Below are 13,860 nucleotides of genomic sequence, written 5' to 3' on the forward strand. Positions count from 1 at the left end.
GAAATGGCACAACAGATTTTGTGGTCCATTTTCTTTTGTTACCCTTGTGAAAATAAAAACGTTTGGATCTGAAGTAAGTTTTTTGTGAAAAAAAAAAAATGTTTTCCTTCCTTCCTTACTTCCACATTGCTTTAGTTCTCGTGAAGCACCTGAAGGGTTAATAAACTTATTGAATGTGGTTTTGAGCACCATGAGGGGTGCAGTTTTTAGAATAGAGTCACTTTTGGGTATTTTCTGTCATATAGACCCCTCAAAGTCACTTCAAATGTCACGTGGTCCCTAAAATAATGGTTTTGTAAATTTTGTTAGAAAAATGAAAAAAAAAAATTTGCTGGTCAGCTTTTAATCCTGCTAACTTGTTAACAAAAATAAAATAGGTTTCTAAAATGGCACTGATGTAAATTTGACATGTGGGAAATGTTATTTATTAACTATTTTGTGTGACATAACTATGATTTAAGTATGTATTGTAATTGGCAGACCTGAAATAAGCACTTTTCACCTATTGTGTCCCCCCCATTTCCTTGTAGATTGTAAGCTTGCGAGCAGGGACCTCACTCCTAATGTCACTGTCTAAATTGTCTTATCTAGTACCGAATTTATTGTTTGTACATGTCCCCGCTTAATTGTAAAGTGCTGCGGAATATGTTGGCGCTATATAAATAAAAATTATTATTATTATAATTATTATTTAAGGGGACAAAAAATTAAAAGATTGAAAATTGCTAAATTTTCAACATTTTTGCCAAATTTTCGTCTTTTTCATAAATACACGCAAGTGATTTTGAAGAAATGTTAACACTATCATGAAGTACAATAAGTATCAGTGGGATACGTTGAAGAGTTTCAAAGTCATTCCCACATAAAGTGACACTGGTCAGAATTGTTAAATTTGGCTTGGTCATCAAAGGTTAAAATTGGCTTGGTCACTAAAGGGTTAAACGTGTAAAGATCATCCTTTCATCTGTAGAAAACCTTCATTAAGCTTCTCCAGCTGATTGTAGTGAAAGAAGTCAGCCACCTGCCAATCAACTGATCACAAGTATAGAGATCAGCCATGTGCAGCCAATCACATTGGAGGCCATAAAATACATGGTCACAAGAGCAGATCAGAGCAGGGGCAGCTCTTAAAACAGTTTTTTCTAAATCTCAAGTCATTCTCTATACACGGGATGGGGTATAACTTGCTGCTCTCTGCAGGACCCCTTCTTGAATGGAGAGTAGGTGTGCATGCACAATATCTGCTCCACTCACTGTCTATTGGAGAAAGCAACGCTCTGCTATTTCCAGAAGTTCCATACATAGTCAATGGAATGGTAGTGGAGAACGCACACCTTCTCTCTATTCAAGATGAGGCCCTGCAAAGCCAAGTCATCAGGGTTCCAGAGGCTTGTTTTTGGGAATACAGGGTATTGCAGGGTTTCACAGTGGTCAGCAAGATATTCTCTACACTATAAATACACATACACATACTGGCTGGTGACTGGTTCAGCAGCATTATGTGAGTACCCTATTTATTATATTGATGTCTGGAAAATACAATACAAGCACTTTTTACCATTTACCTTTCGCGTCCCCCTATTTCCCTACAAATTTTAAGCTTGCAGGCAGGGCCCTCACTCCTTTTGGTATCTGTTGAGTTATGTGTTGTTCGGTTATGTCTTTGTTGTTTGTACAAGTTCCCTCTAAAATGTAAAATGCTGTGGAATATGTTGGAGCTATAGAAATAAACAAATATTATTAATTATTACTATTAATTACTTTTCATCTAGAGAAAGACCCATTAAAGGGCCACTGTCACCCCCTCCAGCCGTTATAAACTAAAAGAGCCACCTTGTGCAGCACTAATGCTGCATTCTGACAAGGTGGCTCTTTTAGTTTGTGGTGCAGTTATAGCCAAAATAAAGCGTTTTATAATTTCGCCAAAATACCTCTCTTTAGCCCTGGAGGCAGGTCTTAACCCATCTGCTGCAACTTATTATGCATTATGCACACTGCGGGGCTGGGATTCACAAGCAGGGCGGCCGCACAGGCGCAGTCTGCAAGACTACATGTGAGGTCAGACGGCCAGAGCTCACTGCGCCTGCCCCAGCCAGTACTAAACAGCGCAGGCGCCGGATTTGAGTGGAAAACAGCGCGGAGGGGGCGGCGCCCGGCGCCGAATAAGATTTGAATGACTGAAGTGTGGCGATTGGAGCAGAGGGGTTAAGACCTGCCTCCAGGACTAAAGAGAGGTATTTTGGCGAAATTATAAAACGCTTTATTTTGGCTATAACTGCACCACAAACTAAAAGAGCCACCATGTTAGAATTCAGCATTACTGCTGCACAAGGTGGCTCTTTTAGTTTATAACGGCTGGAGGGGGTGACAGAGTCCCTTTAACATTTTAATGTTTTCACCCACAAGGAGTGATCATCTAGCCTCTGTCGTTTCTGTCACCCTTAAAGAGAACTTGTCAGCAGGATTTAACACTCTATACTAAAGTTATGGTTATAGTGGCGCTGTGAAGCTGATTAATATGATACCTAATGTGATGGGATCTGCTCAGTGGCTGGTGAATACTCACCGTATGAATTGTTCAGAAAATGGCATCTTGTGTACTTCGGGTGGGATGTGGGGGCAGGGTCATCATCTGGTTCTCCTCCCCCAACCAGCCTCCTTTGCTTCTTGTACAAGTCACTGATTATTCAGTGACCTGCCTCCTTTCTAAAATTCCTTGTTATGTGGGTGGCGCATTCAAAGTGTGAGTCTGCATCCTGTGTGCAAGACTTCAATAAAATTGCACCACATGCGCAGATCGAGATTTCTGCTTGGTGAAAAATATACTTACAAATGTAAGTAGCTGCGGCTGTGAGTGACTAGAGCCCCAGGGCCTAATAAAGTGAAGTAAAGTAATAAGCCCGGGCCCCAGCGTTCATACAGTGGCTCAGCACAGGCTGCGCAGCATGTCTCTCCCAGTCTGGGTCCCTCCTCTTTGCTTCTGCTCACTGGGCTCCATACACATTCCTTAGGCTGGTTTCACACTTGCATTTCGCTGGTCTGCGTACATCCTCCCTTAAGCTCCATCTATGCGTAGGCAGAGCCTAGGCGGAGCTTAAGGGAGGATGTACGCAGCCATACGCAGACCTGCCAAACGCAAGTGTGAAACCAGCCTTAATGGAAGCCCTGCCTATGTGAACTGAAAAGCAGTCATTAGTAGGGTTGAGCGACTTTTGCTTTTTTACTGTCTCGATCCTCCTCCTCCTCCTCCCGAAGATCGCCGACCGCATGGCCGATCCCACAGTGGGATCGGGTCAGGTTTCATGAAAGTCGGCGACTTTTGAAAATGTCCGATCCGTTTCGCTCAACCCTAGTCATTAGTGATGTCACTCAAAAGCCTTTAATATTTTTTCAATCACTTTTGATAAAGACTTTACACAAGAGGGAAACTTAGGAAGCTAAAGTGTGTCTGCTCTTGCACAGAAAATCAGTAGTAACGCATGACCTTGCAGGTCTTCATCCCTCAACAAGTATGAACCACATTTGTTGCACATACCAGTCTAATATATCCCAAGTACTGTCGTGCTCTGTTTTTGTAATCCCCCATTTTTTCAGTGGGTGGTCCCCTTTGTCATTTTTCAGGTCAGTACTAAACCTGCAGGAACTTCCTTTCCCGCCCTTTCCAGGATGCATTGCACCTGCCTTTGTCTTGCCTGTGCTGACCTGAAAACTCACTTCTCATTTCTGTATGCAGTTTAAAAAGAAAGGCGAGCAAGAACATAGACAAAGAGCCACAAACGCTTCCAATCTGTCTTGAATTTCCTTTTTTAGAGATGGATTACACTTGACAACCATTTAAGTAAACAGCTCCCACAACACTAAATGGTAATATATATGTAACTCTTAAAGTGAGAACGACAGCTGGATTGGGCAGCATGTACCATGAACTGGCTGCATGATCTCAGCCGGGTATGGTAGACTCTGAAACGCTTCGTCATTTCAGAGACAAACATACTATAAAAAACACACTGGAGACTAGTTGGACAGGTAAGTCCCAGGAAGCTTCTCCAGCCCACTGCCCTGAATTGACAGGTCTCTGCCAACGTGCTCGTAGAGAGAGAGACCTGTCAATCCAGGGTAGCGGGCGGGGAGAAGCCTTTAGATGATGTTTTTCTCTGAGATACCGCAGCGTTTCAGAGTCAAACTTACCCGGCTAAGATCATACAGCCAGTGCCTGATAGATGCTTCCCATGAATCGAGCAGCATGTATCAACTGTCAAGTTCACTTTACATACAAAGTACAACCTTATTCCACACAGAAGAGTACATCAGATACCACAAAACTCACCCCCATGACTTTCCCTCGCTGCTCAACATCTTCCCACATAGAGTAAACAATGAACCTGCACATGTATTTTCCAGCTCGTCCTTCCTGCTTCATTCGGACCATGCACATCCTGTGAAAACAAATTAATGACAATTCAGTGGTCTTCAATGTCCAGTCTTTATTATAATCCATCTATGTTTTCATTTGGTCAATAAAGGGGGACATCATCATAGGACGCATTATAAAACTGCAATCACTACAGAGGCATTCATGTAATACTGATGCACTGGAAACACTTTGCAATTTTTTGTTCTGTACATCAAACGACTTTTTGACAAAAATATGACCTAGTTCCAAGAAGTAACTTATTACCCATCACAGTGGAGGCCTCAAATTATACTGAGGTCAACGCCAGGAAGTGGATCATTTATGTAGTATGCCAGTACTCAAGGCAGAATTTTCACCTTGTATACGAGATCGGCAGAATTAAGTGCAGACTCGCACTTTAAAATGATCTATGAAAAATTAGAAATGTATGTATACCTCTGGCACATTCACTAATACCATGGAAGAAAGCTGTCGGCAATGATGGAGATGAAATGTACCGTATGTATAACTCAGGCACATTCACTAATACCATGGAAGAAAGCTGTCGGCACCGATGGAGAATATATTTCTTAAAAGAATAGGTATAAAAAAGATAGCCCTAAAGTGTCCAATTTATCAGAAATATTGTATATTAAAACCACACCAGAAACCTATAGTACCTTCTAGGCTGTACATACAACCAACACAAATAATCCAAATTCTACCCTTGCATTTCTTCAAAGACCACACACACATTACCAAGATCTGTCTAACTGTATATTTAAGACTGTTCTAGACAATGATGAAATTACCAATGTCTAATCTTATGCAACATACAACCATTTCTTCACATTCCTTAGAATGGTATTCCGGTTTGCCTAAATTATCACCTATCCACGGGATAAATGATAACTGTTAGATTTGGATCTACCATTCAACCCTGGAAGCAAAACCGCAACCAGGAAGGCTTACATGGAGTGGTCAGTTGTGTATAAGCCCTGCCACTACACAATAGAGCTGGCCATTCACATTAGATAGCTATTGGCCAAATGATCACAGTTGGTTGCACTGAGCCATTCCTGAGTTCTCTAAGAAGGACTCACTGCCAGAGGCTTATCTCCTAGCAGAACAAAAAGGATTGGGCGATTGTTCATTGCGTGACAGTTGAGAAGCCCCCATAGAGACTAAATGTTCAACCGTTCCTCTCAAAATCAGAGAGTTCAGATCACATAATGTCTAAAGCAGAGGTGTCAAACTGCATTCCGCCGCCAACAGGTCATGTTTTCAGGATTTCCTTAGCATTCCACAAGGTGCTGGAATCATTCTGTGCAGGTGATTAAATTATCACCTGTGCAATACAAGGAAATCCTGAAAACATGACCTGTTGGCGGCCCTCGAGGAATGCAGTTTGACACCTCTGGTCTAAAGTGTATGGGGCCTTAAATCTTTGGCACTAACGAAAATAGAGTGCATCTTTGCATATAGCCAAATTTCTAACTTTGTGCCATAAAGGATGGAGCAGCAGGACACATCTAGAACCATACTCTTGAGGCAAAGAAAGAACCACATATCCAAGCCCTTTCCACTTCCTGCCGACTTCAACTCAAAAATATTTCACGAATCCGTTCATTCCTCAACCAAGAGTCTGCAAAAACCCTAGTCCATGCCCTCATCATCTCTCGCCTCGACTACTGCAACCTCCTGCTCTGTGGCCTCCCCTCGAACACTCTCGCACCCCTCCAATCTATTCTAAACTCTGCTGCCCGACTAATCCACCTGTCCCCCCGCTATTCTCCGGCCTCTCCCCTCTGTCAATCCCTTCACTGGCTCCCCATTGCCCAGAGACTCCAGTACAAAACCCTAACGATGACATACAAAGCCATCCACAACCTGTCTCCTCCATACATCTGTGACCTCGTCTCCCGGTACTTACCTACACGCAACCTCCGATCCTCACAAGATCTCCTTCTCTACTCCCCTCTTATCTCCTCTTCCCACAATCGTATACAAGATTTCTCTCGCGTATCACCCCTACTCTGGAACCTTCTACCACAACACATCAGACTCTCGCCTACCATCAGAATCTTCAAAAAGAATCTGAAGACCCACCTCTTCCGACAAGCCTACAACCTGCAGTAACCACCGATCAACCAACCGCTGCACGATCAGCTCTATCCTCACCTACTGTATTCTCACCCATCCCTTGTAGATTGTGAGCCTTCGCGGGCAGGGTCCTCACTCCTCCTGTGCCAGTTATGACTTGTATTGTTTAAGATTATTGTACCTGTTTTTATTATGTATACCCCTCCTCACTTGTAAAGCGCCATGGAATAAATGGAGCTATAACAATAAATAATAATAATAATAATAATAATAATGGCAAAATGAGTGCCCCACAGTTCAGCATTCGACATGACTTGCACCAGGTGGTAAAGGATAATAGGGACAACTGATAACAGTGTAGATCACATGCAGTGTGAAAAATAAGTTTTGATACACTGTCAATTTTGTAAGTTTTCCCAACTACAAAGAATGGAGGGGTCTGTATTTTATGTATTGTAGGTATACTTCAACTGTGAGAGACATAATCTAAAAATAAAAACCAGAAAATCACATTGTATGATTTTTACATAATTACCGTAATCCCCTTCACCCCAAAACCTGTTTTCACGTTCCTGACCAGGCCAAATTTTACTATTCTGACCAGTGTCACTTTGTGGTAATAATTCTGGAAAGCTTTAACGGATCCCACTGATTCTAAGATATTTTTCTTCTGACATACTGTACTTCATGATTGTGGTAAAATTTAGTCGATATAACTTGCGCTTATTTGTGAAAAAATTGTAAATTTGTTGAAAATTTTTAAAATTTAGCAATTTTCAAACTTTTCATTTTTATGTCCTTAAATCAGAGCGTTACATCACACAGAATAGTTAATAAGTAACACTTCCCACATGTCTACTATACAGTGCCCTGCGAAAGTATTCCTCCCCCTGGAACTTTTCAACCTTTTCCCATATATCATGCTTCAAACATAAAGATACCAAATGTAAATTTTTGGTGAAGAATCAACAACAAGTGGAACACAATTGTGAAGTTGAACAAAATTTATTGGTTATTTTACATTTTTGTGGAAATTCAAAAACTGAAAAGTGGGGCGTGCAATATTATTCGGTCCCTTTAAAGGGCCACTGTCACCCCCCTCCAGCCGTTATAAACTAAAAGAGCCACCTTGTGCAGCAGTAATGCTGCATTCTAACAAGGTGGCTCTTTTAGTTTTAGGTTCAAGTATACCCCAAATAAAGCGTTTTTATACTTAGCCACAATTCCTGTCTCTAGCCAGGTAGGCGGGTCCTCACTCCCCAGCTTGACCAGCTCCTCTGCCGTAACTCCAATCTTCCTGTGCTTTCGCTGCCGCCCCCTCAGCGCTGTTATCGTTTCAAAACCGGCGCCTGCGCTGTGCACTGGTGTCCTGCGCAGACGCAGTAAGCTCTGGCCGTCTGACATCCCAGCCAGGCTTGCACACTGCGCCTGCGTGGGCATTGCGGCCACCCACCTTTGGAATCCCAGCCCAGCACTGTGCATAATGCATAACACATAGTGCGGTGCTGGGATTCCAAAGGTGGGTGGCCGCAATGCCCGCGCAGGCGCAGTGTGCAAGCCTGGCTGGGATGTCAGACGGCCAGAGCTTACTGCGTCTGCGCAGGACACCAGTACACAGTGCAGGCGCCGGTTTTGAAAAGATAACAGCGCTGAGGGGGCGGCGCCGAAAGCGCAGGAAGATTGGAGTGACGGCAGAGGAGCTGGCCAAGCTGGGGAGTGAGGACCCGCCTACCTGGCTAGAGACAGGAATTGTGGCTAAGTATAAAAACGTTTTATTTGGGGTATACTTGAACCTAAAACTAAAAGAGCCACCTTGTTAGAATGCAGCATTACTGCTGCACAAGGTGGCTCTTTTAGTTTATAACGGCTGGAGGGGGGTGACAGTGGCCCTTTAACTTAATACTTTGTTGCGCCACCTTTTGCTACGATTACATCTCCAAGTCGCTTGGGGTATGTCTCGATCAGTTTTGTACATCGAGAGATTGAAATTCTTGCCCATTCTTCCTTGGCAAACAGCTTGAGCTCAGTGAGGTCTGATGGAGATCGTTTGTGAACAGCAGTTTTCAGATCTTTCCACAGATTCTCGATTGGATTTAGGTCTGGACTTTGACTTGGCCATTCTAACACCGGGATATGTGTTGTGAATTCCGCTCTTGGGCTCCCTCCGGTGGTTGTAAGTAGCACTTTTGTGAATTCTGCTCTTGGGCTCCCTCCTGTGGTTTTGAGTGGTATAGCTGCTTCTTGGATTTAGCATCAGCATCTGCTTCCACTGATCGTCTTTCTGGCTCGGCTATTTTAGTGTGGCCTTATCCCTCAATCAATGCCAGTTGTCAATTGTTCCTGCTTGGAGTCACTGCTCTTTTGGATTTCCCTGACACTCTGCCCTGTTCAGCAAAGATAAGTCCTTGCTAGTCCTTTTGCAGTCCACTTGTTGTGGACTTTATTGTTCAGCACATTCTATGTTTTGCTCATTTGTCCAGCTTATCAGTATGGATCTATTCAGCTAAGCTGGAAGCTCTGGGCAGCAGATTTTGCCCTCCACACCTTTAGTCAGGTGTGGAGATTTTTGCATTTCTCTGCGGTGGACTTTTTCTAGTTTTTATTACTGACCGCACAGTGTTCTTTCCTGTACTATCTATCTAGATAGAAGTGGCCTCCTTTGCTAAATCTTGTTTCATACTACGTATGTCATTTCCTTCTCCTCTCACAGTCATTATTTGTGGGGGGCTGTCTTTCCTTTGGGGATTCTCTCTGAGGCAAGATAGCTTTCCTGTTTCTACCTTTAGGGGTAGCTAGTTCTCCGGCTGTGACGAGGTGTCCAGGGAGTGACAGGAACATCCCACGGCTACTGCTAGTGTTGTGTTAAGATCAGGAACTGCGGTCTGTATAGTTACCACCTGCTCAGAGCTAGTCGCATGTCGCTCCTAAATCACCAGTCCATAACAGATATGTTTATTTGTGAATCATTCCATTGTAGATTTTGCTTTATGTTTGGGATTATTGTTTTGTTGGAAGACAAATCTCCGTCCCAGTCTCAGGTCTTTTGCCGAATCTAACAGGTTTTTTTCAAGAATGGTCCTGTATTTGGCTCCATCCATCTTCCCGTCAATTTTAACCATCTTCCCTGTCCCTGCTGAAGAAAAGTAGGCCCAAACCATGATGCTGCCACCACCATGTTTGACAGTGGGGATGGTGTGTTCAGGGTGATGAGCTGCGTTGCCATTACGCCAAACATATCGTTTGGCATTGTTGCCAAAAAGTTCGACTTCATCTGACCAGAGCACCTTCTTCCACATGTTTGGTGTGTCTCCCAGGTGTCTTGTTGCAAACTTTACACGACACTTTTTATGGATATCTTTGAGAAATGGCTTTCTTCTTGCCACTCTTCCATAAAGGCCAGATTTGTACAGTGTACAACTGATTGTTGTCCTATGGACAGACTATCCCACCTCTGCTGTAGATCTCTGCAGTTCATCCAGAGTGATCATGGGCCTCTTGGCTGCATCTTTGATCAGTCTTCTCCGTGTTTGAGATGAAAGTTTAGAGGGATGGCCAGGTCATACGCTTTCCATTTCAATATGATCGCTTGCACAGTGCTCCTTGGGATGTTTAAAGTTTTGGAAATCATTTGGTATCCAATTCCGGATTTAACCTTCTCCACAACAGTATCACGGACCTGCCTGTTGTCTTCCTTGGTCTTCATGATGCTCTCTGTGCTTCAAACAGAACCCTTAGACTATCACAGAGCAGGTGCATTTATACAGAGACTTGATTACACACAGGTGGAATATATTTATCATCATTAGGCATTTAGGACAACATTGGATCATTCAGAGAGCCACAATGAACTTCTGGAGTGAGTTTGCTGCACTGAAAGTAAAAGGGGCCGAATAATATTGCACGCCCCACTTTTCAGTTTTTGAATTTCCACAAAAATTTAAAATAACCAATAAATTTCGTTCAACTTCACAACTGTGTTCCACTTGTTGTTGATTCTTCACCAAAAATTTACATTTGGTATCTTTATGTTTGAAGCATGATATGTGGGAAAAGGTTGAAAAGTTCCAGGGGGCCGAATACTTTCGCAAGGCACTGTACATCAGCACAATTTTTTTAACTATTTTTTTGTTAGGAATTTCGAAGGGTTAAAAGTTGACCATCGATTTCTGATTTTTCCTACAAAACCATTTTTTTAGGCATCACATGATATATGAAATAACTTTGAGGAGCCAATAGGACAGAAAATGCCCCAAAGTGACACATTCTAAAAACTACACCCCTCAAGGTGCTTAAAACCATATTCAAGAATATTATTAACCCTGCAGGAGCTTAACAGGAAAGTACTGCAGTGCGCAGGCGCCGGGGCTCTCTGACCTTTCCCGGCACCTGCGCACTGCAGTACTTTGCACTGCCCTCAACAGAGCAGACAAAGTACGCCTGCGCCGGAGCCGCTGCAAGAAGACAAGAAGAGAACGTCATCGAATGAAGATAGGAGGCGCTGGACCCGAATCGCGACGCCTATCGGACCGGACCACACTGAGACGGCCCCTAGGTGAGTATTATCTAACCTTTATTTCTCATCTTTCAGGTTACATCGGGGGCTTATCTACAGCATTACAGAATGCTGTAGATAAGCCCCTGATGCCGGTGGGCTTAGCTCAGATACGATTTTTGGGGTGACAGAGTCCCTTTAAGAGAAATGAATAACGTTGAGCTGTGAATACAAAAAAAACTATTTTCTTCCATAAAAATGTTCTTTTAGCCCTAATTTTTTATTTTCAGAATGGTAACAGGACAAAATTGAACCATAAAATTTGTGCAATTTCTCCTGAGAATGCAGATACCCCATATGTGGGGGGGGGGGGGGGGAACTATTGTTTGGACGCACGGCAGAACTTGGAAGGGAAGGAGTATTGTTTGACTTTCTAAACGCAAAATTGGTTGGAATCATTAGCGGACGCTATGTCCTGTTTGGAGAACCCCTGATGTGTCTAAACAGTGGAAACCCCACACAAGTGACACCATTTTGGAAACTAGACCCCTCAAGGAATTTATCTAGATGTTTGGGAAGCACCTTGAGCCTCCAGGTGCTTCATAGAATTTTACAACGTTGATCTGTGATTATGAAAAAAATATATATATTTTTCCCATAAAAATGTTGTTTTAGCCCCAATTTTTTAATTTTTACAAGTGCCAATAAGAAAAAATGGACATCAGTTTGTTGTAAAAATTCATCCTGCGTACGCTAATACCGTACATGTAATCGAGAACTACTTCTGAAGCACAGAGCAAAGCTCAGAAGGGAAAGAGCGCCATATTATAGTGCAGATTTTACTGTTAGGTTTGCGGGTGACATAGAAGAGCTCCTGTGGTGCCAGAACAGCAGAACCCCCCATAAATTACCCAATTTTACAAACTACAGCTCTCAATGAATTTATCTAGGGGGGCAGTGATCATATTGACACCATTGATTTGCCCCAGAATTTTATACCATTGATCAGTAAAGAAAAAAAATCAATACATTATTTCTACAAAAAAAATTTTGTTTTAGCCTTAGATTTTACATTTTCACAAGGAGAAATGAGTAAATATTTCAACAAAATTTGTCCCACAATTTCTGCTGAATGTAGCATCATATGTGGTTGTACAGTACTGCTTAGCCATACACAGAGACTCGGGAGGGACGGAGCGTTCTTTGCCTCCTGGACCGCAGATTTTCCTAGATTAGTTTGCGGACTCCATATACAGATCCTCTAATTTCTAGAAGAGCAGAAACCCCCAAGTGACCCCATTTTGAAAATTATACCCCTTTGGGAACTTATCTACAGGTGTAGTAACAATTATGAGCCCATGTGTGTTTTCCAAAAACAATGAGCAGTGGATGTTGCTGAGTAAATTGCAAAGTGCCCTTGTACTCCCCAGTACGTTGTAGTGCTCAGCTTGTGCTTCTGGAGACACGCACCCGTAAATTAGGTGGGCTGTCATCGCTACAGAAATGCCAAATATGTGGATGCTAAATGTGGTGGGGGAAGCATCATTCTTTGGGGGTGCTTTTCTGCAAAGGGGACAGGACGACTGCACCGTACTGAAGGAAGGATGGATGGGGTCATGTATCGCGAGATTTTGGCCAACCTCCTTCCCTCAGTAAAAGCACTGAAGATGGGTCGTGGCTGGGTCTTCCAGCATGACAATGACCCGAAACACACAGCCAGGGCAACTAAGGAGTGATTCCTTAAGAAGCATTTCAAGGTTCTGAAGTGGCCGAGCCAGTCTCCAGACCTAAACCCAATAGAAAATCTTTGGAGGGAGCTGAAATGTTGCCCAGCGACAGCCCCTAAACCTGAAAGATCTGGAGGAGGAGTGGGCCAAAATCCCTGCTGCAGTGTGTGCAAACTTGACAAAGAACTACGAGAAACCTCTGTCCTCTGTAGTTGCAAACAAAGGTTTCTGCACCAAATATTAAGTTCTATTTTTCTATTGTATCAAATACTGATTTCATGCAATACAATGCAAATTAATTATGTGAAAATCATACAACGTGATTTTCTGATTTTTTTTCAAGATTCTTCACAGGTGAAGTGTACCTGCGATAAAAATTGCAGACCTCTCCATTCTAAAATAGGTGGGAAAACTTGCAAAATCAGCAGTGTACCAAATACTTATTTTCCTCACAGTACACTATTGCACGGAGATTCCAGTAAATATTTTTGGCAGGGAACATAATCCAGCCTGCTGAATTTCAGTGGGTGACCTTTTCAATCTCTGGTGATAGGGCACTGCCAGAGGAGTCTGTCAGCAGCCCGTTCATAGAAGCAGAGGCAGAGACCTTGATTCCAGCAATGTGTCACTTAGTTGGCTGCTTGCTGTAGTTTCGATAAAATCAATTATTTTTCTGCTGCAGATCTACTAGTGCTCTGCATCTGTACTACACCTCTGAGTGGCAGCTTTCTGAGTAAACAGTACATAGGCAGAAACCTGCCACTCAGTGGTGGGGGTTACACAGAGTTCATGACTATAGAGGACTACATGGCTGCATTTTTATTAGGCTACTTTCACACTAGCGTCGGGCTCGGCCCGTCGCCGTGCGTCGGGCCGAGGCCCCCGACGCTAGCGTTGTCCCCGCCGCACAACGGGGGCAGCGGATGCATTTTTCCAGCGCATCCGCTGCCCCATTGTGAGGTGCGGGGAAGTGCGGGGAGGTGGGGGCGGAGTTCTGGCCACGCATGCGCGGTCGGAAAAAGCGGACCGTCGGGAGCAAAAAACGTTACATGTAACGTTTTTTGCTCCCGACGGTCCGTCACAGCACGGCGCAACCGTCGCAGGACGGTTGCGACGTGTGTCATTGCGTCGCAAATGCGTCGCTA

The 13,860-nt window shown here is 43.4% G+C and overlaps 1 protein-coding gene across 2 annotated transcripts in view; it reads right to left on the bottom strand.

The window, feature by feature from the left end:
• Positions 1 to 13,860, bottom strand: part of UQCC1 (ubiquinol-cytochrome c reductase complex assembly factor 1) — a 155,004-nt gene that overhangs the window by 68,710 nt on the left and 72,434 nt on the right. For both annotated transcript variants that reach the window (XR_013213399.1, XM_077252165.1), the window contains exon 7: positions 4,328 to 4,436. Coding sequence is in view for 1 of the 2 variants with exons in the window: in XM_077252165.1 (XP_077108280.1) it covers positions 4,328 to 4,436 (109 nt within the window). In the remaining variant the exon portion in view is untranslated. The remainder of the gene's footprint in view (positions 1 to 4,327; positions 4,437 to 13,860) is intronic.

This window comes from Ranitomeya variabilis, chromosome 4, assembly GCF_051348905.1.
Source record: "Ranitomeya variabilis isolate aRanVar5 chromosome 4, aRanVar5.hap1, whole genome shotgun sequence".
Taxonomy (NCBI): domain Eukaryota; kingdom Metazoa; phylum Chordata; class Amphibia; order Anura; family Dendrobatidae; genus Ranitomeya; species Ranitomeya variabilis.